General features: G+C 42.6%; 1 protein-coding gene across 2 annotated transcripts in view; it reads left to right on the forward strand.

Annotated features, from left to right (window-relative positions):
- LOC132866139 (male-specific lethal 3 homolog) overlaps positions 1-11,430 on the forward strand; it is a 135,198-nt gene extending 123,768 nt beyond the window's left edge. For both annotated transcript variants that reach the window (XM_060898733.1, XM_060898734.1), the window contains one exon: positions 10,033-11,430. In XM_060898733.1, the coding sequence (XP_060754716.1) occupies positions 10,033-10,132 (100 nt within the window). In that variant the 3' untranslated portion in view covers positions 10,133-11,430. The remainder of the gene's footprint in view (positions 1-10,032) is intronic.
- The last annotated feature ends 14,676 nt before the right edge of the window (positions 11,431-26,106 follow it).

The raw sequence follows: 26,106 nt of genomic DNA on the forward strand, positions 1-26,106 counted from the left end.
TGGAAGAAAGAAATCACCCAGGTTGAAATTTTTTTAACTGTAACGTCTTTACTTTGTGTTTTTGCCTGAGTGTTTTCATATTATCAGGAATACTTTTTTTTAAATAATAATAGTCCATAATTCTTATTTAGTTTGCTTCTTTTTTCTTCAGACAGATTTGGCAAAGCGAATGGTCCCAAGGACACTTGAGATAAAACCGAGAGCTCCTCCCCCCCCGCAGATTGTCTCTTTAATTGTCTCGGTTGTTTAATTGAGATTTTTTACTTTATGGTCATGTCTGTAGCTTTGGCAGGTTTTTCAGGATCTGTGGTGGTTTCTGCTTCTGATGTTCATTCCAGTTAATTAAGCTCTGAAGTGTCTCCATTCTCTGATTGCGAAAAAGGCCAGTGAGTGCAGAGTACAAAAGAGACGCACTGCGGTGTGTCTCAGATAATTGATCATTATCATAATGTGAGCTGCTGTGATTTTCTTCTCATCTTTTGATGAAAGCGTGGATCTGATAGGACAGCTGGCGGTAGTGTTGGTGACCAAACCTGTCTAACGTAGGGGTGGGTGGAGCAGCCAGATTCTTATATCGGATAATTCTACAGTTGAACGCAAGATTTTCTAAGTTGTGCATATAAATATTAGGGGCATAGCACAGTGTCGCTGAAGGTGTCTGTCTGTCTATCCGTTTGGTGTGCTTACAGTAAATTTCTGAATGGATAGTATCTTCATCCTTGACTCTTGTATGCTGCATAAATGGGAATATATATATGTGTGTGTGTGTGTGTGTGTGTATGTATATATATATATATATATATATATATATATATATATATATATATAATATTTGAGAGTTAAAATTGACTGCAAAGTTGGCATTTGAGCTACCCTGCTGAGCTAGCCATCCCTGAGTGCGTGACATCACACGGGTTTTAAGACCAAGGCCTTTGACAGCTATAGACCAAAGCCAGACTTGGCAGGCGAGAGTGGTTGCAATAGCCTCTTCTTTCAGAGTTATTGGAGATTCTTTGGATTCCTCAGATAGTAATACATCTGACTGATAGTCCTGAAATTCTCCTGCCAAAGTCCTCAATTTTCCCGCCGTTGGACAAGATTCAGTTTTCGAATCAGATGGGATCCTACTTTGTTGCGAAAATTAGCACTATTCATTCTAAGCTGGACGCTGCATTGGCTGGGCTGGCAAGCATTCCCACGAGTGAGGCTGGCGTAGATTCAGGTGTGGAGCTATCAAGTTTCACAAAACTGACGGAAACGGAAGTGAGGGAGCTGATTGCTGGATGTAGTAAGAAAACGTGTAGTATCGATCCAATGTCGACATCCCTGATGGTTGCGTGTATTGATGTCCTGTTGCCAGTTATAACAAAGATAATTAATTTGTCACTAGAGATGGGGAGTTTTGCTGATGACTGGAAATGTGCTCTTGTCTTGTCTTGTTTCCTTTGCTGAAGAAGGTAGGCCTGGATTTGATATTATAGAACTACAGACCAACGAGTAATTTGCAGTACGTCTCCAAGTTGACGGAGAAAGCTGTTTTCAGCCAGTTGCATGCGTACATGACTTGCAACTCTCTCTATCCTGAGCTACAGTCATCCTATAGAGAGTTTCACAGCACTGAAACAGCACTATTAAAGGTAACGAATGATATCTTGATGAAGATGAACTCGCAAGAAGTCACCCTTTTGATCATGTTAGACCTTAGTGCCGCATTTGACACTGTCAATCACAGAATTTTACTTAGTCATGTCTCAGATGAATTTGGGATTGGTGGCAAGGCCTTGGAGTGGTTCAAGCCCTACCTTGAAGGCAGGGGCCAGTGTGTTTCTATCGGAGGGGGGGGGTCACTATCGCGACGGTTCAATTTGGACTGCGGTGTCCCTCAGGGGTCGTGTTTAGGACCTCTTCTTTTTGTCATTTACGCATCAAAGCTGTTTAAAGTGATTAAGAACGATCTACCTGAAGCTCATTGTTATGCAGATGATACTCAGTTGTATCTTGGCTTCAAACCGGATTCCAGTTCCTCACAAGAGGAAGCTATAAGTGCTATGGAGCGCTGTATCGAGGATACCAGATGCTGGATGATACATGACAGGCTCATGATCAATACTTATAGGAAAGCGTCAGCAGTTAAAGAAAGTAAACTCTGTAAAGGTAACTATAGGGAACGAATTGAGTCTAGCTCCAATGTAAAGAATCTTGGCTGCTGGCTGGACTCAAACTTGGGTATGTCAAAACACATTACGAACATCTGTAAAACAGCTTTTTCCATCTACACAATATAAGACGCATAAGGAAGTACTTGTCTAAAGACTGTCTAGTTACCTTAGTCCATACCTTTATTACAAGTAGGGTGGATTATTGCAATAGTTTGCTGTATGGTCTCCCTAAAGAGCAGATCGCCAAATTACAGCGTATTCAAAATGCAGCCGCAAGGTTAATACTGGATGTTGGCAAATATTCACACATTACTCCGTCGTTGTATCAGTTGCATTGGCTACCCATACACTATCATATCCAATTCAAAGTACTTTTAATTACTTTCAAGGCCATCCATGGCTTCGCAACATGCTATATATTTGTAAGCTTATCAACATCAAAGACAAATCGTCGTACATCCTGAGATCGAACAATGGCATTCTACTTAAGCATCCCAATGGCAAGATGAGAACAACCCATGGCACACATTCCTTCACAGCTGCAGCACCAATGTTATGGAACAGTCTTCCAATGTCAATTAGGACCATATAATTATTGACCGATTTTTAAGAGAGACTTAAAAACGTATCTATTCAAGCAAGCTTTTACTTAATTTTATAAATCTTATTTTGATTGTATTATGTATGGTTTTATAAGAGTCATATATGTATATTTTGTAATTATTTATGTATTTGGATACTTATATATTTTAATTGTAAAGCGCTATTGATCTGCCATTGCTAAATAGCGCTGTATAAATAATTATTATTTATTATTATTAATTGGAGTGTGTGTACATGCTACTGCTATACATGTAGAACTGTATCAGTTTGAACCATTGGAAAGTGAATCTGATAGTCACACGACGGCCACGGAGGCCCCACCTTACGAAATAAAGCCAGAGAACAAAGCCGTCTAGAGAATTGGATGGAATTGAACTGACCGTCTCGTGTGAGACTCATTAAAACAGGATGGTTGTTATAACTTATGCAACATACGTGTACATGCATGCATTTTCACTCATAAAACGTAAAAGGCTAATTAAATAATCAGATGAACTGAGACAATCACGTTCTGAAGCAAATTAAATAATCTTATATCGGTAACTTAAACACGCAATACAAGTTACATGTATTAATCTAAATGCAGGTAAACAACGAGTATTATTGTTGTTATGTAACCAAATGAGAGTTGCATCTTACCCGTCTGTGTTCTCGCTTCCTGAAGGGGGGGGGGGAGAAGCATTTCCAGCGGAGAAATCTGACAACTGGTCCACTCATTCTCCATTTTCTCCATACTGAGTACTCCGCCATTACTGCTTGACTCGCACTCCAGGAGAACTGGTGCAACTGAACTTGCTTTCCTTTTCTTGAAGTTTTCTTTTCCTTTAATTGTTGGTACTGCACCCTCTTTCAATACAGGCTTATAGCCAACGCTCCTCAACAGATCAGAGGTCTCGTATGAGTCATCAGTAAAATGGTCCCGTGAATTTCTCACAAAACGCGTCCAAATCTTTGCAGTTTGAACATTCTTGGGCCATGAATGCAATGTAAATCCACCTTCTGTCATGTTGCTGCACCCACCAGCAACACATCTACATGCCATGGCGATAAATTAGCTCAAAATAGAGGATCGGAGTTGCAGTCAGCTCTGTGTTTTAGTATAGCAGAAATGGTGATGAGACCGATAGACTTCCTGCTGTGACATCACAAATGTCAAGGTCATTCACTCAGACCGCTACCTATATGAATCACTTTAATTGTAAAAATTACTATGTTAGATTTATTGCTAAAGCTTAAAACTATTCCTGTGCCATTCTTGAGGTCTTAAGTCATTTATAAACGAAAAGTGAGGCCATGGTTCTGCGTATCTGCTTTAAGGATGGCTGTGGATGTTTTTCGTTAGATAGCTTTAGGTTTCAATCGCTAAGCTTGGTTTGCACTAGGGTTGGGCGGTATCCAAATTTTGATACCTTTAAACCGTCTCTGTGTTTTCCCGGGGTATACGGTATTACCGAGAAAAAAAATATTTTGTTTCGGCCTACTGTGTAACGTGCGCCTATGCCTCAAATGTACTATTTAAAAGCAGCATAGCGAGTTGTGTGCATTGTGGTATGGATTAAGCAGCAAAGCGAATTTTGTGCATTGATGAATGGATTAAGAGATATTTCAAAGCATCACGCAACTCTTCCTTCATCTTGAAAATAGCATTCAACTGTCGTTTACACATGTCTGCATTGAAACGCCATTTGCAGCACTATTTCACCTGCTCCATCAAAAAAAGTACACGATGAGCAGGATCATACCCTTTCAAGCATGGGAAATAAAAAAAGAAAAAGAATCAACCAACACCCAAGTCCGTTTAGACTGCGCGATAAACCATATTCTTCAGCGTAAATGAGGCGAACCTAATTCAAATGCGTGATAGCTGCACAAGGCAAAATCATATGGGCCCACGTCATGCCATGGCGGGGAAATTAATAATCAAATGGCCTTACCTTGCTTAAAACGTTGTCTTGATCACATAACTCCTTACAATTATTCCACTTAAATCCATACGGTTTAACACACCCAACAAAGATAGCAAGCGCATTGCTAATTCCCACCAGAAACCTAACAGTTTACACTACGATGTTTTCTTCCGTTTCTTCAGTAGATGACATTTCAAACGTTTATTACCCACATCCCAAATGTCATACGTTATATTATTTTACCTTGTTGTTACTCATGTAACCTACTCAAAACACAACTCATTGGAGAGATCTCGTGGAAGTGGAGTACCCCAGGCTATGGTGTGCCTTAGGGGACATATTAGATTTTTCGTTTGGTTTGAAACCAAAATACTGCCACACTGCCGATGTTTTATTTTTTTTTTGCCACTAACTCGTTATCTTGACTTGCCATCTTTCAACCGCGGTCTCAGTCTCTTTTTTTTTTAGATAGGACAGTATAGAGAGACAGGAAATGAGCGGGGGAGAGAGAGACAGGATCGGGAAATAACCTCGGGTCAGAATCGAACCCGGGTCCCCGGATTTATAGTACGGTGCCTTAGCCATCTGAGCCATGACACCCCCGGTCTCAGTCTCTTGCGAAGCTTTCTGTCAGACTCCAAAATGTCACGCAGGGTTGCCATGGTAACGACATAAACAACCCTGCACGCGATGAAAACTTCTTTAGGAAATTGATAGAATTAGTGAAAATACGATCACACAGTTATTCGGGATGATCTTCAATTTATTATTTTATATTATGACCTCATGTACTCCATATTTATTTAGATATTATATATTTTTTTAAAATGACGGTAATGAGACCGATACCGTTGGTACTTTTGGATACCTCGGGATACCTTCTTACCGTAATACCGCCCAACCCTAGTTTGCACTCAAGTCTCCATCACTGAACAGCTAATAACTTCATTTTAATACAATAGACTTTAAGTTAAAACTATAAGAGAGTCAGAAATGACCCTCATACTCATAAGCTCATCCATTATCCGTAACCGCTTATCCTGTTCAGGGTCGCAGGCAAGCTGGAGTCTATCCCAGCTGACTATGGGCGAGAGGCGGGGTACACCCTGGACAAGTCGCCAGGTCATCACAGACACACAACCATTCACACTCACATTCACACCTACGGTCAATTTAGAGTCACAATTAGTCTAACCTGTATGTCTTTGGGGGAAACCAGAGCACCACAGAGACTGGGAGAACATGCAAGCTCCACACAGAAAGGCCCCCTTCGGCCACTGGACTCGAACCCAGAACCTTCTTGCTGTGAGGCGACAGTGCTAACCACTACACCATTCCACCCCTTATATAAGCTCATAAGTTCCTGATAACATAGCTGCACTTTTTGTTTATATAGTATACGGCATACAGTCGATTTCTTCGAGAAGTGATTTATAATCGCACTATCTGGTGTCACGCACATGAGGATGGGTTCCCTTTTGAGTCTGGTTCCTCTCAAGATTTCTTATTCATGATCTCTCAGGGAGTTTTTTCCTTCCCACCCTCACCTCTGGCTTGCTCATTTGGGGTAAATTTATACAGTTTAAAAATTTATATTTGGGATTTACTGTATACATTTCTGTAAAGCTGTTTTCTCACAGTGTTGATTTGTTCAAAGCATAACAATTAAAATAGAATTGAAACGAATAGTATCTGGATTCAGATTTAATCCCGAAGTGGGTGTGGCCTGAAAATGGAAATGGTGGCACTGGTCTTGATCGTTCTTCAAACTCGGTGACAGGATTTTTTTTTTTTTTCACCTCACAGCAAGAAGGTTCTGGGTTCGAGCCCAGTGGCCGACAGGGGCCTTTCTATGTGGAGTTTGCATGTTCTCCCCGTGTCTGTGTGGGTTTCCTCCGGGTGCTTTGGTTTCCTCCACAGTCCAAAGACATGCAGGTTAGGTTAACATGGGGTGGCCATGGCTTGAAATTGGGCTGAAGGGCCTTTGTGCAAGGCACCTAGCCCCCAACTGCTCCCTGGGTGCTGTATAGGGCTGCGTACCTAAACGTAACATCAGGTACAGGTACTGGTACAGAGGTTTAGGTACAGGTCCGGACCTGTACCTGAACAATTTGACAAATTCTTCTGAACTACTTTAATAATGACAGAAACATTAATAAACTGTTGACAACTTGTCAGTATCTTTATTCAAAGAAAACCGAACATAACTAGGTTTCCTGCCTCACTTCTCAGTCACCCTCTCAGTCTCGCACTATAGTTAACTTGGGACAAAAAGTCATAAGTTATCTCACAGCGAGAAGTGACTACACTAGAGTACTACAGACTACGCGCAGTCCGCGGCCTTTAACTTACGCGGCAAAATTACACAAAGCAGCAAAGACTGCCAATGCCAGCAAAGGAAAAATGGCTGACCTGCTTTTGAGTCTTTTTGACCAATCAGAACGCTGGATCAGCCAAGCTCTCGCAATGTCTCATGAGACTGTGGCGAGAGGATCTCAAATCAAAGATGGCTCTGATTTCAAGTTTCAGCGTGGCATTTTACGTCTTTTCCAGTGCTAAATTTTCGTCTTTGTGGTAGGATTTACGCATCTTCAGTCACAAAATAAGCAGATACTTGGTGTAAATTTATATCGGTACAGTACCGGTACTTCATGATCCGGTATTTTGGACCTGTACCGAATCGATTTTCACGGTACAGTACCGGTACACAGTACCGGTACGCAGCCCTAGTGCTGTAGGATAGCTGCCCACTGCAATGGGTGTGTGTGTGTCCGTGCTTGTTGCTCACTTCTGCGTGTGCATGTGTGTTCACTGCTTCAGAGGGATTAAATGCAGAGAGGAATTTCACGGTGTTCTGTGCTTTTTGAGATTAAAGTCGTAAATTTGTGAGAAGAGAACTTGAATGTTCTCTGAGATTGTAAAGTAATAAATTTGTGAGGGGGAAAAAACTCAATTTCTGAGATTGAAGTGACAAATCTATGATGAACAAAAAGGGTTGTTGAGGGTTTGTTTGTTTTGTTTGTTTGTTTGTTTGTTTGTTTGTTTGTTTGTTTGTTATTGTGTTTGTCAAGGAACCAGATCAGTTTTCAAGGTTGAATCAACATAATCACACCACAGACTCCAGCCAAGTATTATTGGAAATGCAGTCTTTCCTCCTCAATTAAACAGTACAAAAGAATGAAGCACTAAGAGTTTTTTAACTACGTTTCTCAGAATGCACTGCAGCCAGGAAGCATGTGATTGTTGCGCTTCCAGGATGCAACAGGGGATGAATATATAAAGTACACAGCTTTGTTTATCCCTGTCCTATTTTTTTTTGTCTTAGCTGTTTTATAAATGTATAATTATCATGCAAGAGCAGTTTCCTGTTACTTTTGAGTGCCCAAGTGATCTGCCCAAGTGTCTGTTGCTTTGAAATGGCGGAGCTGAGAGTTCTGGGGGACGCAATCTTTCCTCCTTGTTTGTGCGATATGGACTTTCACGGACTGTTGAACACACGACTCGCACTGTAGTCTTTGCACAGTGGACAGTAATGCACTATTGCTTACAATGTTTACATTGTCTCTCTCTCTCACACACACACACACACACACACACACACACAAGGTTTATATTTATTCCCTTTTCATATACTGCCTCAATATGCACACTCAACTCTGCACTATGTGTCGTTTATTGTTTGTCTGTTGTGTCATTTATTGTCTGCAGTGTTGTACTCTTGCACTTTTATGTTGTAATGTAGATTTGTAGTCCTGTGGTGTTTAATGTAGCACCATGGTCCTGGAGAAACGTTGTTTTGTTTGAGCTGTGTACTGTACCAACTGTATATGGTTGAAATGACATTAAATAAACCTTAACCTTGAATATAAAAGAATAAAGTGATTGTTTTCAACTCGAGATTTTAAACTACATTTTTTTTTAATGCACTGCAGCCAGAAAGCATGTGATTTGTTGTATCGGAGAATATCGGAGTTTAATTTCTCATAAATTTGTCACTTGTTTTTCATCCCCCCTGGCTGAAAGGCCTGAAGGGGGATTATGTCATGGTGATGTCCGTCCTGGAAAGGGTGCCCACCTTCTGAAATCAACTCCTCTCACAATTTTTGAAGGAATTTCACTAAACTTGACAGGATTCTTTTGTTATATGTCGGTAATACGCATATTGTAATTTCGTTAAATGTAGTCACATTTTACCAGAGTTACAGCCCTTGATTTAACAAAATTATAATTTGACAATTTCATGAGTGTGTTTTCCTTCTGAAATCAACTCCTCTCACAATTTCTGGAGGAGTTTCATGAAACTTGGCAAAAGGCCTTGTTATATGTCGGTAATACGCATATTGTGATTTCGTTCAATTCGGTCACATTTTACCAGAGGTACAGCCCTTGATTAACAACCTTGTACTTTCACAGTTTCATAAAGGTGTGTTTGCCTTCTGACATCAACTCCTCTCACGATTTTTGGAGGAATTTCACCAAACTTGGCAAAAGGCCTTGTTATATGTCGGTAATACGCATATTATGATTTCGTTCAATTCGGTCGCGTTTTACCAGAGTTACAGCCCTTAACCTTGTACTTTCACAGTTTCATGAAGGTGTGTTTGCCTTCTGACATCAACGCCTCTCACGATTTTTGGACGAATTTCTCGAAGCTTGGCAAAAGGCCTTGTTATGACGGTAATACGCATATTGCGATTTAATTTCGTTTGTGAAAATTTTACCAGAGTTTTGACCTTTGATTAAATAACTTGTACTTTGACAATTTCATGAGGGTGTACGTTCTTTTGAAATCAACTCCTCTCACAATTTGTGGAGGAATTTCACCAAACTTGACAGAAGGCTTTGTTATGTGACAGTTGTACGCATATTGAAATTTCATTTAATTTGGGCAAATTTTACCAGAGTTATGCCCTTGATTATTAACAAACTTGTACTTTGGCAATTTCATCAAGGTGTGCTTGCTTTCTGAAATCAGCTTCCCTCACAATTTTTGGAGGAATTTCATGAAACTTGGCAGGATTCTTTCTTATATGCCAGTAATACACTTATTGTAATTTTGTTCAATTCAGTCACATTTTACCAGAGTTCCCAGCAGGGGATATTGTGCTCTCGGAGCACTCTTGTTTTTTAAATCTCTGAGTGTCTTCAGGAACTGTAGGTTTTTTTTTTTTCGTTTTTTTTTAATATGTCATCATAACATGCTATGTTTTAAAGTTTTTTTTTTTCTCCCAGTGTCGAAAGGCTTCATCTCTCTGAAGCTCCTTGACTCCATACTACTGTGCAGTGTTATAATTGACCTTCATTAGAAATTGTTCAGTAACAGATGGTTGTTGTTTTTGTTTTTTTTTCCTCCCCTCTGGTAGGTTTTTGGCTGAGTTTCATGAAGACTTCTTTCCAGAGTCTGCGTACGTGTCTGCCACTGAAGCGCATTACTGTATGAAGCAGCCGAGGCCCGTCTGCTGAGACTGAACTCGTCACTTCGCCTCTGTCCTTCATGGCTTCTGAGATCCTTTCACTGTTTGTGACTCGAGCCTGGAGCTTGCTTTGTCCAATTTTCCTCTCTCTAAACTGATCTTTCGGACATGGAGACTCCAGAAAGGCTGTCTTCATGCCATGTTTCAGCTTGCTGCTTGTGTGGATAGATGGAAGACGCTACCTGTTTTTCCTTTTGCTCAAACCAAATGCTTGACTTTCCCTTCTCCAGACCTCTGCACTGCAGTCCCTCTTCAAGCTTCTCGCTTTTCCTTCTCTCTTTGCAGCTCAAGCAACCAGAACGACTGTATTTGGACTTGTGTGAACGATGGAATTGGTCAGTTTGTGACTTTGTTTCTTCCTACAAGTTGGGATTGTTATTAATGAACGCAAAGGCAATTTTTTTTTTATTATTTTTTTATTGCTCGCTCTCGATGCTGTAGCAGTTCCTAGCGTAGAATTTCCCCAAAAAAGTTACCTTTTTAGCAGGAGATTGATGGTTTATGCCTTTGATTTAACTGTGTGAACAATGTACTTGCTAGATTAGCCTGTGTTTTGTTTTTTTGGATGCACATTGATAACCAAAACGCAACAATAAGCTTGCCATCGTTACATTTTTATCGACACGTGGTTGTCTATTGAAATCGAATTGCTCTGTATTGTGTAATACTAGCAACCGTTCAACCCAATGAATAGATGTTACTGAATGAAAATAAATGCTGTTAAACACCGTGTTTAGAATTAAGATTTTGTTTTAGCCTAGATTACCTCAAAATTCAGCCAACCTCGTTAACATCTGAATCGGAGAGAAAGAACTCAGGCGCCTCAGTTGCTGGCTTTAGGGCATTCTACGCCATAGTTCGAAGGAATATGATCTTAAATTGCAAAAGGACTGAACTGGGCACATGTACTCCGTACATCTAATTCCTTAAACACCGAAGCACAAAATCTCATCTTTGGTCTGCTTTCTTTCTGAAGTCCTTACCTTATATTTATAAAGCCTCTCAGAGTAAGAGCACTGATTGAGGATGAAACATGAAAATGATCCTTTTCCTCCTCAGAGCCTTTATAAATATGATGAGATATGATATGGTCTTGTGTTATGCTGTTCTCAAAGAGCAAATCCACATGCCAGTTAAGTTCCTATTTATTAATATAAATCCATGACTTGAACATGAAGTGAACATTTTTTTTTATTTTGTATATTTCACAATTTGTCCAATGTACATAGTTTTCACGCTCTGTTGTGCATTTCTTGCCTCCTTGTATAATAAACCTCTGCAGAATCAGACACTGTTCTGTTTGTTTGTTTTTTTTAATGAACTGTAGTGGAATTGTTTCGTAAAAGTCTCAGATGTTGCGATAAAATCGAGATGAAGTAAAGCCTGTGTAGAACACACGTACAACAGACATTTTAAAGAGAATGTTAAAGAAGCCTCTTTGTGGGTTAAGAGCTCATTGTGTAGCTTAATGTGCCCGATCGGATCTGAGAAGAGAGAGGTCAGGCAAAGGGAAACCCAAATGACCCCATGAAAGGTAAGTGTCCCATATCTGGATTAGGATTACACTGGTCAACAATTTGTAATATCAGATCATTTTCCTCAATAAATAAGTGACCAAGTATAATATTTTTGTCTCATTTGTTTAACTGGGTTCTCTTTATCTACTTTTAGGACTTGTGTGAAAATCTGATGATGTTTTAGGTCATATTTATGCAGAAATATAGAACATTCTAAAGGGTTCACAAACTTTCAAGCACCACTGTAAGTCATTCAGCAGGGACAGACATGCATGGAAAAATGACCAGTTTAATGAGAGGAAATACATTGTTGTACAGTTCCAGGCAAAACCGAAGGCAATCCTGATTTAAGCCTATCCAGCAAGATACTGTGTGCCTGAAGTTGGCTCATTTATCTACTCCCATGTCTTCCAGCAGCACCAGGGGTACACTGGGATTTAGAAGCAGAGTTCTCGTTTCATGGACGTCACTGTGGGAACAGTACAATTCAGTTTGTGTTATTTTCTGTCCAGTCCTTCTCAGGACTGATATCATGGAACTATGATTACAACAAGTTAATGTTCGAAAGTCAGTAGGCCTCATAGTCAGGCTGTTAGAGAAATTGTTCACGTTGTGATAGAAGCATGAAATTTGGTACACTAGCTTAAGTTGATGTATATAATAATTCTAGATATGGGGGCATTTCGAATTCGGCTTCTAAACCCCGGAATACGCATGTGCAAAATCGACCCAACATGAAAACAAGCCTAAACAAATTTTCTTTGGTTTTCGAAGTATTTTTATAAGATTGCTTACAAAAAAATGACATGTTGATTTAATGTCTCGTCTCGTCTCGTCTCGTCTTCTTCCGCTTATCCAGGACCGGATCGCGGAGGCAGCAGTCTAAGCATGGAAGCCCAAACTTCCCTTTCCCCAGACACCTCGGCCAGCTCCTCGGGAAGAACACCGAGGCGTTCCCAGGCCAGCCGAGAGACATAGTCCCTCCAGCGTGTCCTGGGTCTTCCCCGGGGCCTCCTCCCGGGGGGACATGCCTGGAACACCTCCCCAGGGAGGCGTCCAGGAGGCATCCGAAAAAGATGCCCGAGCCACCTCAGCTGGTTCCTCTCGATGTGGAGGAGCAGCGGCTCTACTCCGAGCTCCTCCCGAGTGACTGTGCTTCTCACCCTATCTCTAAGGGAGCGCCCAGCCACCCTGCGAAGGAAACTCATTTCAGCCGCTTGTATCCGCGATCTTGTTCTTTCTGTCATTACCCAAAGCTCATGACCATAGGTGAGAGTCGGAACGTAGATCGACCGGTAAATTGAGAGCTTCGCCTTTTGGCTCAGCTCCTTCTTCACCACGACGGACCGGTAAAGCGACCGCATCACTGCGGAGGCTGCACCGATCCGCCTGTCGATCTCACGCTCCATCCTTCCCTCACTCGTGAACAAGATCCCGAGATACTTAAACTCCTCCACTTGAGGCAGGACTTCTCCACCAACCTGGAGAGGGCAAGCCACCCTTTTCCGGTCGAGAACCATGGCCTCGGACTTGGAGGTGCTGATTCTCATCCCAGCCGCTTCACACTCGACTGCAAACCGCCCCAGTGCATGCTGAAGGTCCTGGTTTGAAGAAGCCAACAGGACAACATCATCCGCAAAAAGCAGAGATGAAATCCTGTGGTTCCCAAACAGGATTCCTTCCGGCCCCTGGCTGCGCCTAGAAATTCTGTCCATAAAAATTATGAACAGAACCGGTGACAAAGGGCAGCCCTGACGGAGTCCAACATGCACTGGGAACAGGTCTGACTTACTGCCGGCAATGCGAACCAGACTCCTGCTCCGTTCGTACAGGGACCGGACAGCCCTTAGCAAAGAGCCCCGAACCCCATACTCCCGAAGCACCCCCCACAGAATACCACGGGGGACACGGTCGAATGCCTTCTCCAGATCCACAAAGCACATGTGGACTGGTTGGGCAAACTCCCATGAACCCTCGAGCACCCTATGAAGGGTATAGAGCTGGTCCAGTGTTCCGCGACCAGGACGAAAACCGCATTGTTCCTCCTGGATCCGAGGTTCGACTATCGGTCGAATTCTCCTCTCCAGTACCCTGGAGTAAACTTTCCCTGGGAGGCTGAGAAGTGTGATTCCCCTATAATTGGAGCACACTCTCCGGTCCCCTTTCTTAAAAAGAGGGACCACCACCCCAGTCTGCCACTCCAGAGGCACTGTCCCCGACCGCCACGCGATGTTGCAGAGGCGTGTCAACCAAGACAGCCCCACAACATCCAGAGACTTGAGATACTCAGGGCGGATCTCATCCACCCCCGGTGCCTTGCCACCGAGGAGCTTGCAAACCACCTCAGTGACTTCGGCTTGGGTAATGGACGAGTCCACCTCTGAGTCATCAGCCTCAGTCTCCTCAGTGGAAGACATGACGGTGGGATTGAGGAGATCCTCAAAGTATTCCTTCCACCGCCCGACAATGTCCCCAGTCGAGGTCAACAGCTCCCCACCCGCACTGTAAACAGTGTTGGCAGAGTACTGCTTCCCCCTCCTGAGGCGCCGGACGGTTTGCCAGAATTTCTTCGAGGCCGACCGATAGTCCTTCTCCATGGCCTCCCCGAACTCCTCCCAGTTCCGAGTTTTTGCCTCCGCAACTGCCCGAGCTGCAGCACGCCTGGCCTGCCGATACCCGTCGGCTGCCTCAGGAGTCCCGGAGGTCAACATGGCCCGATAGGACTCCTTCTTCAGCTTGACGGCATCCCTTACTTCCGGTGTCCACCACCGGGTTCGGGGATTGCCGCCACGACAGGCACCGGAGACCTTGCGGCCACAGCTCCGAACAGCTGCGTCCACAATGGAGGTAGAGAACATGGTCCACTCAGACTCAATGTCCCCCGCCTCCCTCGGAAGCTGGGAAAAGCTCTCCCGGAGGTGGGAGTTAAAGACCTCCCCAACAGAGTGCTCGGCCAGACGTTCCCAGCAGACCCTCACCATACGTTTGGGCCTGCCAGGTCTGTCCAGCTTCCTCCTCCGCCAGCGGATCCAACTCACCACCAGGTGGTGATCAGTTGACAACTCAGCCCCTCTCTTCACCCGAGTGTCCAAGACATAGGGTCGGAGATCAGATGACACGACTACAAAGTCGATCATCGACCTCCGACCTAAGGTGTCCTGGTGCCACGTGCACTTATGGACACCCCTATGCTCGAACATGGTGTTCGTTATGGACAAACTGTGACTAGCACAGAAGTCCAATAACAAAACACCACTCGGGTTCAGATCGGGGAGGCCGTTCCTCCCAACCACGCCCCTCCAGGTGTCACTGTCATCGCCCACGTGAGCATTGAAGTCCCCCAGTAGCACAATGGAGTCCCCAGTCTGAGCACCCCTCAGTACCTCTCCCAGGGACTCCAAGAAGGCCGGATACTCTATACTGCTATTTGGCCCGTAGGCACAAACAACAGCAAGAGCCCTCTCCCCAATCCAAAGGCGCAGAGAGGCGACCCTCTCGTTCACTGGGGTAAACTCCAACACATGGCGGCTGAGCTGGGGAGCTATAAGGAAGCCCACACCAGCCCGCCGCCGCTCACCATGGGCGACTCCAGAGAAGTGGAAAGTCCAGCCCCTCTCGAGGAGCTGGGTTCCAGAGCCCAAGCTGTGCGTGGAGGTGAGCCCGACTATCTCTAGCCGGTACCTCTCAACCTCCCGCACAAGCTCAGGCTCCTTCCCCCCCAGCGAAGTGACATTCCATGTCCCAACAGCCAGCCGCTGTGTCCGGGGGTCAGGTCGTCGAGGCCCCTGCCTTCGACTGCCACCCAATCCACACTGCACCAAACCCCTACTGCTACCTCTGTGGGTGGTGAACCCACAGGAGGTCGGGCCCACGTCGCCTCTTCGGGCTGAGCCCGGCCGGGCCCCATGGGCAAAGGCCCGACCACCAAGCGCTCGCATACGAGCCCCAACCCCGGGCCTGGCTCCAGGGTGGGGCCCCGGCTGCGTCCTACCGGGCGACGTCACGGTCCTGGATTTTTTCTCCATAGGGGTTTTTTGGTGAACTGCTCTTGGTCTGGCCTGTCACCTAGGACCTGTCTGCCTTGGGAAACCCTAACAGGGGCATAATGCCCCCGACAACATAGCTCCTAGGATCATTCAAGCACACAAACCCCTCCACCACAATAAGGTGGCAGTTCTAGGAGGGGGATTTAATGTCTATCTCATTGTAATCAGTAAGGTGTTTTCAATATTTTCATATCACATGATCATATGAATCCATATTAACAGCTAAAACTTTGAACTGCAAAAATGCTCTTCTGGCAGCCTTTTTATTTACTTAATACTGTATCCCTATGTCACGTGATATCTTTGAAAACAAACAAGAAATTCTCAATTTGTGAGATTTAATGTCTATCTCACAAATTGAGAATTTCTTGTTTTCAAAGATATCACGTGACATAGGGATACAGTATTAAGTAAATAAAAAGGCTGCCAGAAGAGCATTTTTGCAGTTCAAAGTTTTAGCTGTTAATATGGATTCATATGATCATGTGATATGAAAATATTGAAAACACCTTACTGATTACAATCCCTGCCACAGAAGCATAACGCTGTACGCTGAAGATTAGCCTCCATACATTTACATTGACCCGAACACCCTTTCTTGCAACCACAATGAATCATCTCATCTCATCTCATTATCTGTAGCCGCTTTATCCTGTTCTACAGGGTTGCAGGCAAGCTGGAGCCTATCCCAGCTGACTACGGGCGAAAGGCGGGGTACACCCTGGACAAGTCGCCAGGTCATCACAGGGCTGACACATAGACACAGACAATCATTCACATTCACACCTACGGTCAATTTAGAGTCACCAGTTAACCTAACCTGCATGTCTTTGGACTGTGGGGGAAACCGGAGCACCCGGAGGAAACCCACGCGGACACGGGGAGAACATGCAAACTCCACACAGAAAGGCCCTCGCCGGCCACGGGGCTCGAACCCGGACCTTCTTGCTGTGAGGCGACAGCGCTAACCACTACACCACCGTGCCGCCCCATAATGAATCAAATGCCCCCGTATCTAGAATTGTTATATACATCAACTTGAGCTAGTGTGACAAATTTCATGCTTCTATCACAAAACAAACAATTCCATGTTTTTTTTGTTGCTTAACAGCCGGACTATTATTCATCAAAGATGTTAACAGTCAGACTTGATTGCAGAGTGTATGCAAATTCTACCGTCCTTTTCCTTACTCATCTGTTTTATCTTTAACATATTTGGATGATCATTTACAGCATTTGTCCTTTTCGAGTGTGACCTACAGACGTAGTTTTTTTTGTTTGTTTTTGTAGTCTCCAACAAAAATCCTATCTTCATGCTAGTACAGATAGGTCAGACATGTTCAATGTTTTGATACAGCAATAAAAAGAGTAACATATATAATATAAAACCTCATACGCTCATGTCTAGTTGTAAATTTGAGCATAGTATTGTAAGAACCTGGAAAAAATGCTTGATTTGCAGCTAAATAGTCAAAATGATTATAGCATTGATGATTATAGCAAGGAGAGTAGAATATATACCAGATAAAAGTGTGAACACACCTTTGAATTCAATGTTTTTTCTTTATTTTTATTAATTAAAAGACATTTCTTCATGTCTTAAAGTAATAACGGATATCATTTCTCTTTACGTAGTTCTTGACATAATATTGTACGGCTTATTATTGTGTTGAACAGGACTATTTACTGCATTTTTATTATTTATTGTTTACCGTTTGATCTCAAACACATTAAGAAGGCAAGAAATTACACTAACTTTAGACGAGGCACATCTGTTAATTGAAAAGCATTCCAGGGAACTACCTCATGAAGCTGGTGAAGATGATGCTAATAGCATGTCAAGCATCATCAAGGTAAACCCTGGCTATGTTGAATAATCTAAAACATGAAACATATTTTGTCAGAAATATGAAATGTATTTCCAAGTTTTGATGTCTTCAGTGTTCTACAATGTAGAAAATAGTCAAAATACAGAAAACCTATGAATAAGTAAGGGTGTACAAACTTTTGACTGGCACTGCAGGTAATAAGGTCATTTGTAAATGTAATTTCGAAATGTGAATTAAAATGCATGGATATAGATCTCAGTCAGCTCATTAATCTGGCAATTAAGTTATGTTGGATGACAGTTTCATGAATTTCACACAGATTCATTCATTCATTCATTCATTCATTCATTCGTACATCATTCCTTGTGCTCCATTCGACTTTGTGTCGATACAACACTGCTGAATTTTGGCGAAAGTAAATACACTCACCGGCCACTTTATTTGGAACACCCAGTCATCCACCTGCTGTTTTTTGCAGTTCTCTAATCAGCCAATCTCTTGACAGCAGCACGATGCATCAAATCATGCAGATACAAATCAAGCGCTTCGGTTAATGTTCACTTCAAACATCTCATCTCTCATCTCATCTCATTATCTCTAGCCACTTTATCCTGTTCTACAGGGTCGCAGGCAAGCTGGAGCCTATCCCAGCTGACTACGGGCGAAAGGCGGGGTACACCCTGGACAAGTCGCCAGGTCATCACAGGGCTGACACATAGACACAGACAACCATTCACATTCACACCTACGCTCAATTTAGAGTCACCAGTTAACCTAACCTGCATGTCTTTGGACTGTGGGGGAAACCGGAGCACCCGGAGGAAACCCACGCGGACACGGGGAGAACATGCAAACTCCACACAGAAAGGCCCTCGTTGGCCACGGGGCTCGAACCCGGACCTTGTTGCTGTGAGGCAACAGCGCTAACCACTACACCACCGTGCCGCCCACTTCAAACATCAGAACGGAAAAAATTGCGATCTCAAAGTGTGACTATCTTTCACTGTGGCATGGGGACTGGTTTGAGTATTTCAGAAACTGCTGATCTCCTGGGGTTTTCACACACAACAGTCTCTAGAGTTTACACAGAATGGTGCGAAAAACAAAAAACACTGAGTGAGTGACAGTTCTGTGGGTGGGGAAAAAAACGCCTTGTTGATAAGAGAAGTCAGAGGAAAATGGCCAGATTCGTAATTCAAGCTGCCAGGAAGAATCTAGCAACTCATAGCAACTCTTTACAACCATGGTGAGCAGAAAAGCATCTCAGCATGCAACAGAAGAGCACATTGGGTTCCAGTCCTGCAGCCAAGAACAGGAATCTTAGCATCAAGAACAAGTTCCTTTTAAAGTGGCTGGTGAGTGTATCTTTTCTTACGTCATCATTATTATTCCATGCTGTCCTTTTGATTCCCATCAGATTATAATGCCAGAGTTCAGCTCTCCTTACTGTCCATATAAACTCAAGATGGAGAAGCTTAGCTCTCTTGAGTCCTCGCTAATTTAAGCCTTCCCTAACGTAGTTGCACGTGTTGTTCTTGTTAAACAATGACAGAACTCTAACCCCTTACGTGGACACGTTCAACATGTCTCTGATCGATGATGTAAGCTAAAATAAATTCCAAATGACCATTTCCCATCACTCTGCACCAAGATGGCCCCCCAGTCCCGTAATGGTTGCTCTCGGTTCACACAGAACGTCTCTCTCCATTATAATAAGCCAAATGGACAGAGTGCTAAGTGCTAATTCAATCGGAATGCCATCACAGGGGCAAAACGAAGCACTTACAAAGGAAATTGGAGCTGCTCTCCTCAGCCCTGTGGTATCAGATAGCGGAGAAATTTCAGACCTGCCGCACGTCTGGGGCTACGCTAAACTGATTTCCCCCACCCAATCCTCTTGATATCAATTCCTCTTGATTCGATTTAAAATTAGAAGGTCTGCAAATGCATCTGGAGCTCATCTGTCGGTTCGTCCACTATCTCCACTATCATTCTCTCTTCGTTCCTTTCTTGTTGTGTCGGCGGCTTCTGTGCCTGAGCTGAAATCTTGGATTTGTGGGCATCAAGCATGGAGTCCAGGGCTGCTGCTGAGACGTCTCTAACCGCAGCAGACGTAGGATGGATGGAGGAACCTGTCCAGATGCCAATGTGAGTGTTTATCATTTACCTTTTTTTGATTAAAGGTGGACGACAAACAATAACATCTGTAAATAATGTCCAAAACAGTAATATCCAGGATTATTAGTTTTCATCGAGTTGTTTATCTCCAAATCTCCAGCTCAAACAATAGCCAATGAATTCCAAGGCTTGATGTTGACTTTGTTTTCTCATGGAGTGTCGCTCTACAGGACAGTCGTATTCAGAGTCTGCTCGTTGACTTCTATTGACTTTCTTGACCAAATCACTGCTAGGTAAATCGAGCCAGCTTTAAAAGTCGGACCACCCAAAACCAGGATGATTACTGATCCTTCCTTTCCTTTACCATAGCTATTGTCATGATGTTATGTTGTGTGTTTGGCTTTGATTTAGTCAAGAGGTAGTCAAGTCGATCCTGATCCACTGCAGCATTTTGAATGTTCAGCTTAGCTTGATGATTCATCATTTTGTTCAACCGAATATGTTCGCTGGCTTTGGCAGGGGGTGGGGATGATGAAACATGCAGTGATCATCTTGGGATGTATTCGGAATGCCAAGTGTTTCTTTTGAATACTAATAACCAACTGAACCAAAGGCGTTTGCATAACCCCTCTTATTGTGTACTTCAGGGCTCATATGATGCAAAATCTATATCCTAAGCCATCTGAATCGATAGATAGAAAAGGCTGATTACCTGCATGTGTCTGTAATAGCTGTATAAAAGCAAGAAAATTTGGACTAAATCACTTTTCTCGCACTTTGGTATATTTTTGTCACAGGAACGCTGCTTAGATGTTTGCATTCCTACAACCCCTTAATCATTATCTGTGCCTCAGGACTCTTTGCTTTAGTACGACACAACAATCTGAGCTTAAGGGAAAATGAAATCCGCACTACTTTTTCCCTCCTACCTAGAACTCACAATATATGTGACAAGTACTGTATGTGTAGCGTAGTAGACCATAAACAATATTTTTGTCCAGTCCACACTACTTGTTTTTCAAATGTGCTACTTTTTCCATATTATCAAGAAAACTATGTAATGGCTTCCACTAATGCACTGTTAATAGCATATAGGGTCGATGTTGGGCTCACTGTAAGTGAGACAATGAACAAACAGCGTATTTGTGCTCATGACACCGATCTTGGTGTAATAAATATCATGAGCTTACAACCACTTGGCTCTGAAGTGATTAAACAAGCCACACGATTTGAAATAAAATGCGTCTTTTCTGACAGATGCACAACTTCAGAAATTGTGAATTAGCCTTTATGTCAATTGTAGTCGATAAGACGAAATATATTTATTGTCCAGTGTTGGATTCTTTACCTTTGCACGACAAGTATGGGAAGCCTCTAGCTATCAGTTTATCACACGTTTAGCCTCAAGTTATTGTTTGGCTCAAGACAGCTTGTGCAAATTTGTGAACACGTGAAGGCATCATGCACAGACTTTCGCTCAGGTGTCCGCCAGCATAAATGTAACGTAAACGTGTGCACTAGGGGACAGTGTTGGACATACAGTACCAACTCCAAATGTACAGAAAATGAAAGTCTTGTAATAGAGTAAAGTAGCCTTGAGTGAATGTGCGAATGAGGAATTTAGCTGTACATAGAGAACATTGTAGAAATATTACACTGAATTTTACTGACAAATACATACAAAGGGCATGCATACCTCCAGTTATCATGGTCTTCTTCTTGATCACTGAGCCTCTGTTAGCTGTGCCTACCAATATCCATCCATTATCCGTAACCGCTTATCCTGTACAGGGCAAGCTGGAGCCTATCCCAGCTGACTACAGGTGAAAGGCGGGGTACACCCTGGACAAGTCGCCAGGTCATCACAAAGCTGACACATGGAGACAAACAACCATTCACACTCACATTCACACCTACGCTCAATTTAGAGTCACCAGTTAACCTAACCTGCATGTCTTTGGACTGTGGGGGAAACCGGAGCACCCAGAGGAAACCCATGCGGACACGGGGAGAACATGCAAACTCCGCACAGAAAGGCCCCCCCCGTCAGTCACTGGGCTCGAACCCAGAACCTTTCTTGCTGTGAGGCGATAGCGCTAACCACTACACCACCGTGCCGCCACTAGCTCCAGCTTGCCCACGATCCTGTACTAGATAAGTGGTTACAGATAACAGATGGCTGGATGAGTGTACTTCTCCATGATCGAGTCAGTACAAAAACATTTTAGAGTTCCAAACATTCGTTTTCCAGCACAAAATTAAATGTTACAGAAAAAAACAAGAGTTTATATCTGAGCAGCATATTCCATAAGAGAGCACTTTTCAGATTAAAAAAGAAAACATAATGAAGGCTGCTGGATTTTGGTGCAAAATTAAGAAGTGTGACAGTCAAAGTGTCCAGAAGAACTGTGGCTGCTTCTGTAAGATGCTCAGTAAAACCTACAGCTCATTTCCTTATAAAACTCCACTCACTGTACCTCAGACTACTAATTTCTTTTTTTAAAGCAAAGGGTCGTCTCGCACCAAACACTGACTTTGTTTCATTTATTATGGCTTACTGTTTGTAGTATTTTTTTTAATGCTGAAACATTTCATTTCATTATTTCTAAGCCATTTTTTGGTCTACAGCATTTCTTTACATGTGCCTAAGATTTTGCACAGAACTGTGGTGTGTGCGCGCGCGTGTGTGCGTTGGTCAGAAGTTTGATTCATTTCCAATAACAGCAGCTTTCACAGCAGTTCCAGCTGTAATTCAAATTACATTTACATTAATGCACTTGTTCCAATATGTTATAATTTCTTTAACAATTCACAGAAACGTGTATGATGGTATACGATATATGATAATCTAAAATTACCAATAAACAACTACAAAAAAAACCACAATCATTGATCTGAAGCTTTGTGTAAGGAAAAGCTTACAGTGTCGGCATTGTTTTTAACATTCGGAGGACATGGGAACATCTTCAGTCCGGAGGGATCAATGATTTCTTGGTAGCAAGCAGCATTATTTTTTATCTTATTAAATCCAAGATGAAGAGAAAAGAGAGGCTGGTGATAGCTGTTGTAGCACCAGTGATGATAGGAACTAACTTGTTTCACGGAGGTTCCATGATGTTAATCGTAACTAAAAATGGGTAAAATGTATGTTGTGTCGTTTATTGATACATAAGATAATACATACATACATTTCATTTTATTTTATTTTATTTTATTTTTTGCTGCACTGTCACTTTAATGTAAGAGGAGAAAATGAAATGGAGAGGAAATCAATAAATTTGCCCAGGCCTTAAAAGCTGAAAACCTCCAAAGAGCCTTACAGAGGGTGCTAGTTCATGTGTTTACCGGCTTTGTGTTTCTCTCTCTTTTATATTTTAAATATGGATCACGGTGTGGCCCAAGGCCACTGGACGTCCTCCTTTCATTAAGCAGAAATGAAAAAAAAAAAGAAATTATTTTCCTCATGTCTTTATTGAAATAAACTAATGACCATCATTTCTTAGACAAAGCAAAGTCTGTCTTAATGGTGGAAAGAGGAATTTTTTCTTTACTTGTGTAGTGCAGGATGGAGTGTGTTAATGAAGCCATCAATCCTCTTTATCCTCACAACCAAGTCTGTGATTGTCCTCCATTTGAAGACGCTTTAGTTTTATTATACGCACAGTACAGCACAGTGAAATTCTTTTCTTCGCATGTCCCAGCTTGGTAGGAAGTTGTGGTCAGAGTGCAGGGTCAGCGCCACCAGAGCACAGAGGGTTAAAGGTCTTGGTCAAGATCTTGCTTGGCCGTGAACCCCTGACCTTCTGATCAGAAACCCAGAGCATGCACTATCTATCTATCTATCTATCTATCTATCTATCTATCTATCTATCTATCTATCTATCTATCTACACACAGTATATATATATATATATAATATATAGGGGTGGCACGGTGGTGTAGTGGTTAGCGCTGTCGCCTCACAGCAAGAAGGTCCTGGGTTCGAGCCCCGGGGCCGGCGAGGGCCTTTCTGTGCGGAGTTTGCATGTTCTCCCCGTGTCCGCGTGGGTTTCCTCCGGGTGCTCCGGTTTCCCCCACAGTCCAAAGACATGCAGGTTAGGTTAACTGGTGACTCTAAATTGACCGTAGGTGTGAATGTGAGTGTGAATGGTTGTCTGTGTCTATGTGTTAGCCCTGTGATGACCTGGCGACTTGTCCAGGGTGTACCCCGCCTTTCGCCTGTAGTCAGCTGAGATAGGCTCCAGCTTGCCTGCGACCCTGTAGAAGGATAAAGCGGCTTGAGATAATGAGATGAGATGATATATATATATATATATATATATACACACAGTATATATACACACAGTATATATATATATATATATATATATATATATATATATATACACACACACACAGTATATACATTTTTTCCCTCTATACCCTTCCTTTATTCTCATCCAAAGAGGCTTACAACGAAGACTGCACAGACTGCAAATCAATCGAATAAATTCGCAAGGATTAGATCACAGGTGTTTAGAGACAATCAAAGAACAGTGAATGTCCCACAGCACAGTTCACACAGGAGCAGTGTGTGTTCTCACAGCGTGTAAAGAGGGCTGACGACTAAAGAAAGAGAATCTGATCATATCAGCAGGACATGAGGGGCAGATGACTCACAGCCCCCAAGTGATATAATCTTCACATGAATAATGACATGATTCATGTGTGCAATTTAGACACATTACATGCCTTTTTTTTTTTTAAATCGAGCGAACTTTTCACAGACAGTATAGTGCATAGGGGTGTTCTTATAAAGGGAGACTTGGGACAAGTTTTCAGCTTTTGTAGATTCTGTGAAGTTCTTTGCAGGTAGCGTCACATTCATACTGCATTAGAGAGTATTTACTATCCATTCTTACCACAACGTTAGTTTTTCAGTTTGGCACATACAGTGGTATGCAAAAGTTTGGGCACCCCTGGTCAAAATTGCTGTTACTGTGAACAGTTAAGCAAGTTGAAGATGAAATGATCTCCAAAAGGCATAAAGTTAAAGATGACTCATTCCCTTTATATTTTAAGCAATAACAATTTTTTAATTTTCATCTTTTACATTTTCAAAATGACAAAAAAGGAAAAGGGCCCGAAGCAAAAGTTTGGGCACCCTGCATGGTTAGTACCTAGTAACACCCCCTTTGGCAAGTATCACAGCTTGTAAACACTTTTTGTAGTATGCTAATAATCTTTCAGTTCTTACCTGGGGGATTTTCACACATTCGTCCTTGCAAAAGGCTTCCAGTTCTACAAGTTTCTTGCGCTGTCTTGCATGCACTGCTCTTTTCAGATCTATCCACAGATTTTCAATGATGTTTAGGTCAGGGGACTGTGAGGGCCAGGGCAAAACCTTCGGCTTGGGCCTCTTGCGGTATTCCATTGTAGATTTTGAGGTGTGTTTTGGATCATCGTCTTATTGTAGGACCCATCCTCTTTTTAACTTCAACTTTTTTACAGATGGTGTGATGTTTGCTTCCAGAATTTGCTGGTATTTATTCGAATCCATGCTTCCCTCGACCAATGAAATGTGCCCCGTGCCACTGGCTGCAACACAACCCCAAAGCATGATCCATCCACACCCATGCTTCAGAGTTGGAGAGGTGTTCTTTTCCTGGAATTTGGCACCCTTTTTTCTCCAAACATACCTTTGCACATTGTGGCCAAAAAGTTCTATTTTGATTTCATCAGTCCACAGGACTTGTTTCCAAAATGCATCAGGCTTATTTAGATGTTCATTTGCAAACTTCAGACGCTGAATTTTGTGGCTAGGACGCAGGAAAGGTTTTCTTCTGATGACTCTCCCATGAAGGTCATATTTATTCAGGTGTCGCTGCATAGTAGAACAGCGCACCACCACTCCAGGGTCTGCTAAATCTTTCTGAAGGTCTTTTGCAGTCAAACAGGGGTTTTTATTTGCCTTTCTAGCAATCCAACGAGCAGTTCTTTCAGAAAGTTTTCTTCATCTTCCAGAACTCACCTTGATCTCCACTGTTTCTGTTAACTGCCATTTCTTAATAACATTACGATCTGAGGAAACAGCTACCTGAAAACACTTTGCTACGTTCTTGTAGCCTTCTCCTGCTTTGTGAGCATCAATTATTTTATTATTCAGAATGCGAGGGAGTTGCTTAGAGGAGCCCATGGCTGTTGATTTTAGGGACAAGTTTGAGGAGTCAGAGAATTTATACAGCTTTGAAATCTGCATCATCTGACCTTTCCTAATGAAGAATTTGAACAAGCCACAGCTCAATAAGCTAATTAAGGTCTGGAACCTTGGTAAAAGTTACCTGAGAACTCAAATGTATTGGGGTGCCCAAACTTTTGCATGGTGTTCCTTTTCTTTTTTCACTCTCCAATTGTACAAAACAAAAATAATACACAAATCTTGCAGGAAACGCTGAAAAGAAATGTGTCGTCTTT

This window comes from Neoarius graeffei, chromosome 18 (genome assembly GCF_027579695.1).
Source record: "Neoarius graeffei isolate fNeoGra1 chromosome 18, fNeoGra1.pri, whole genome shotgun sequence".
Lineage (NCBI taxonomy): Eukaryota > Metazoa > Chordata > Actinopteri > Siluriformes > Ariidae > Neoarius > Neoarius graeffei.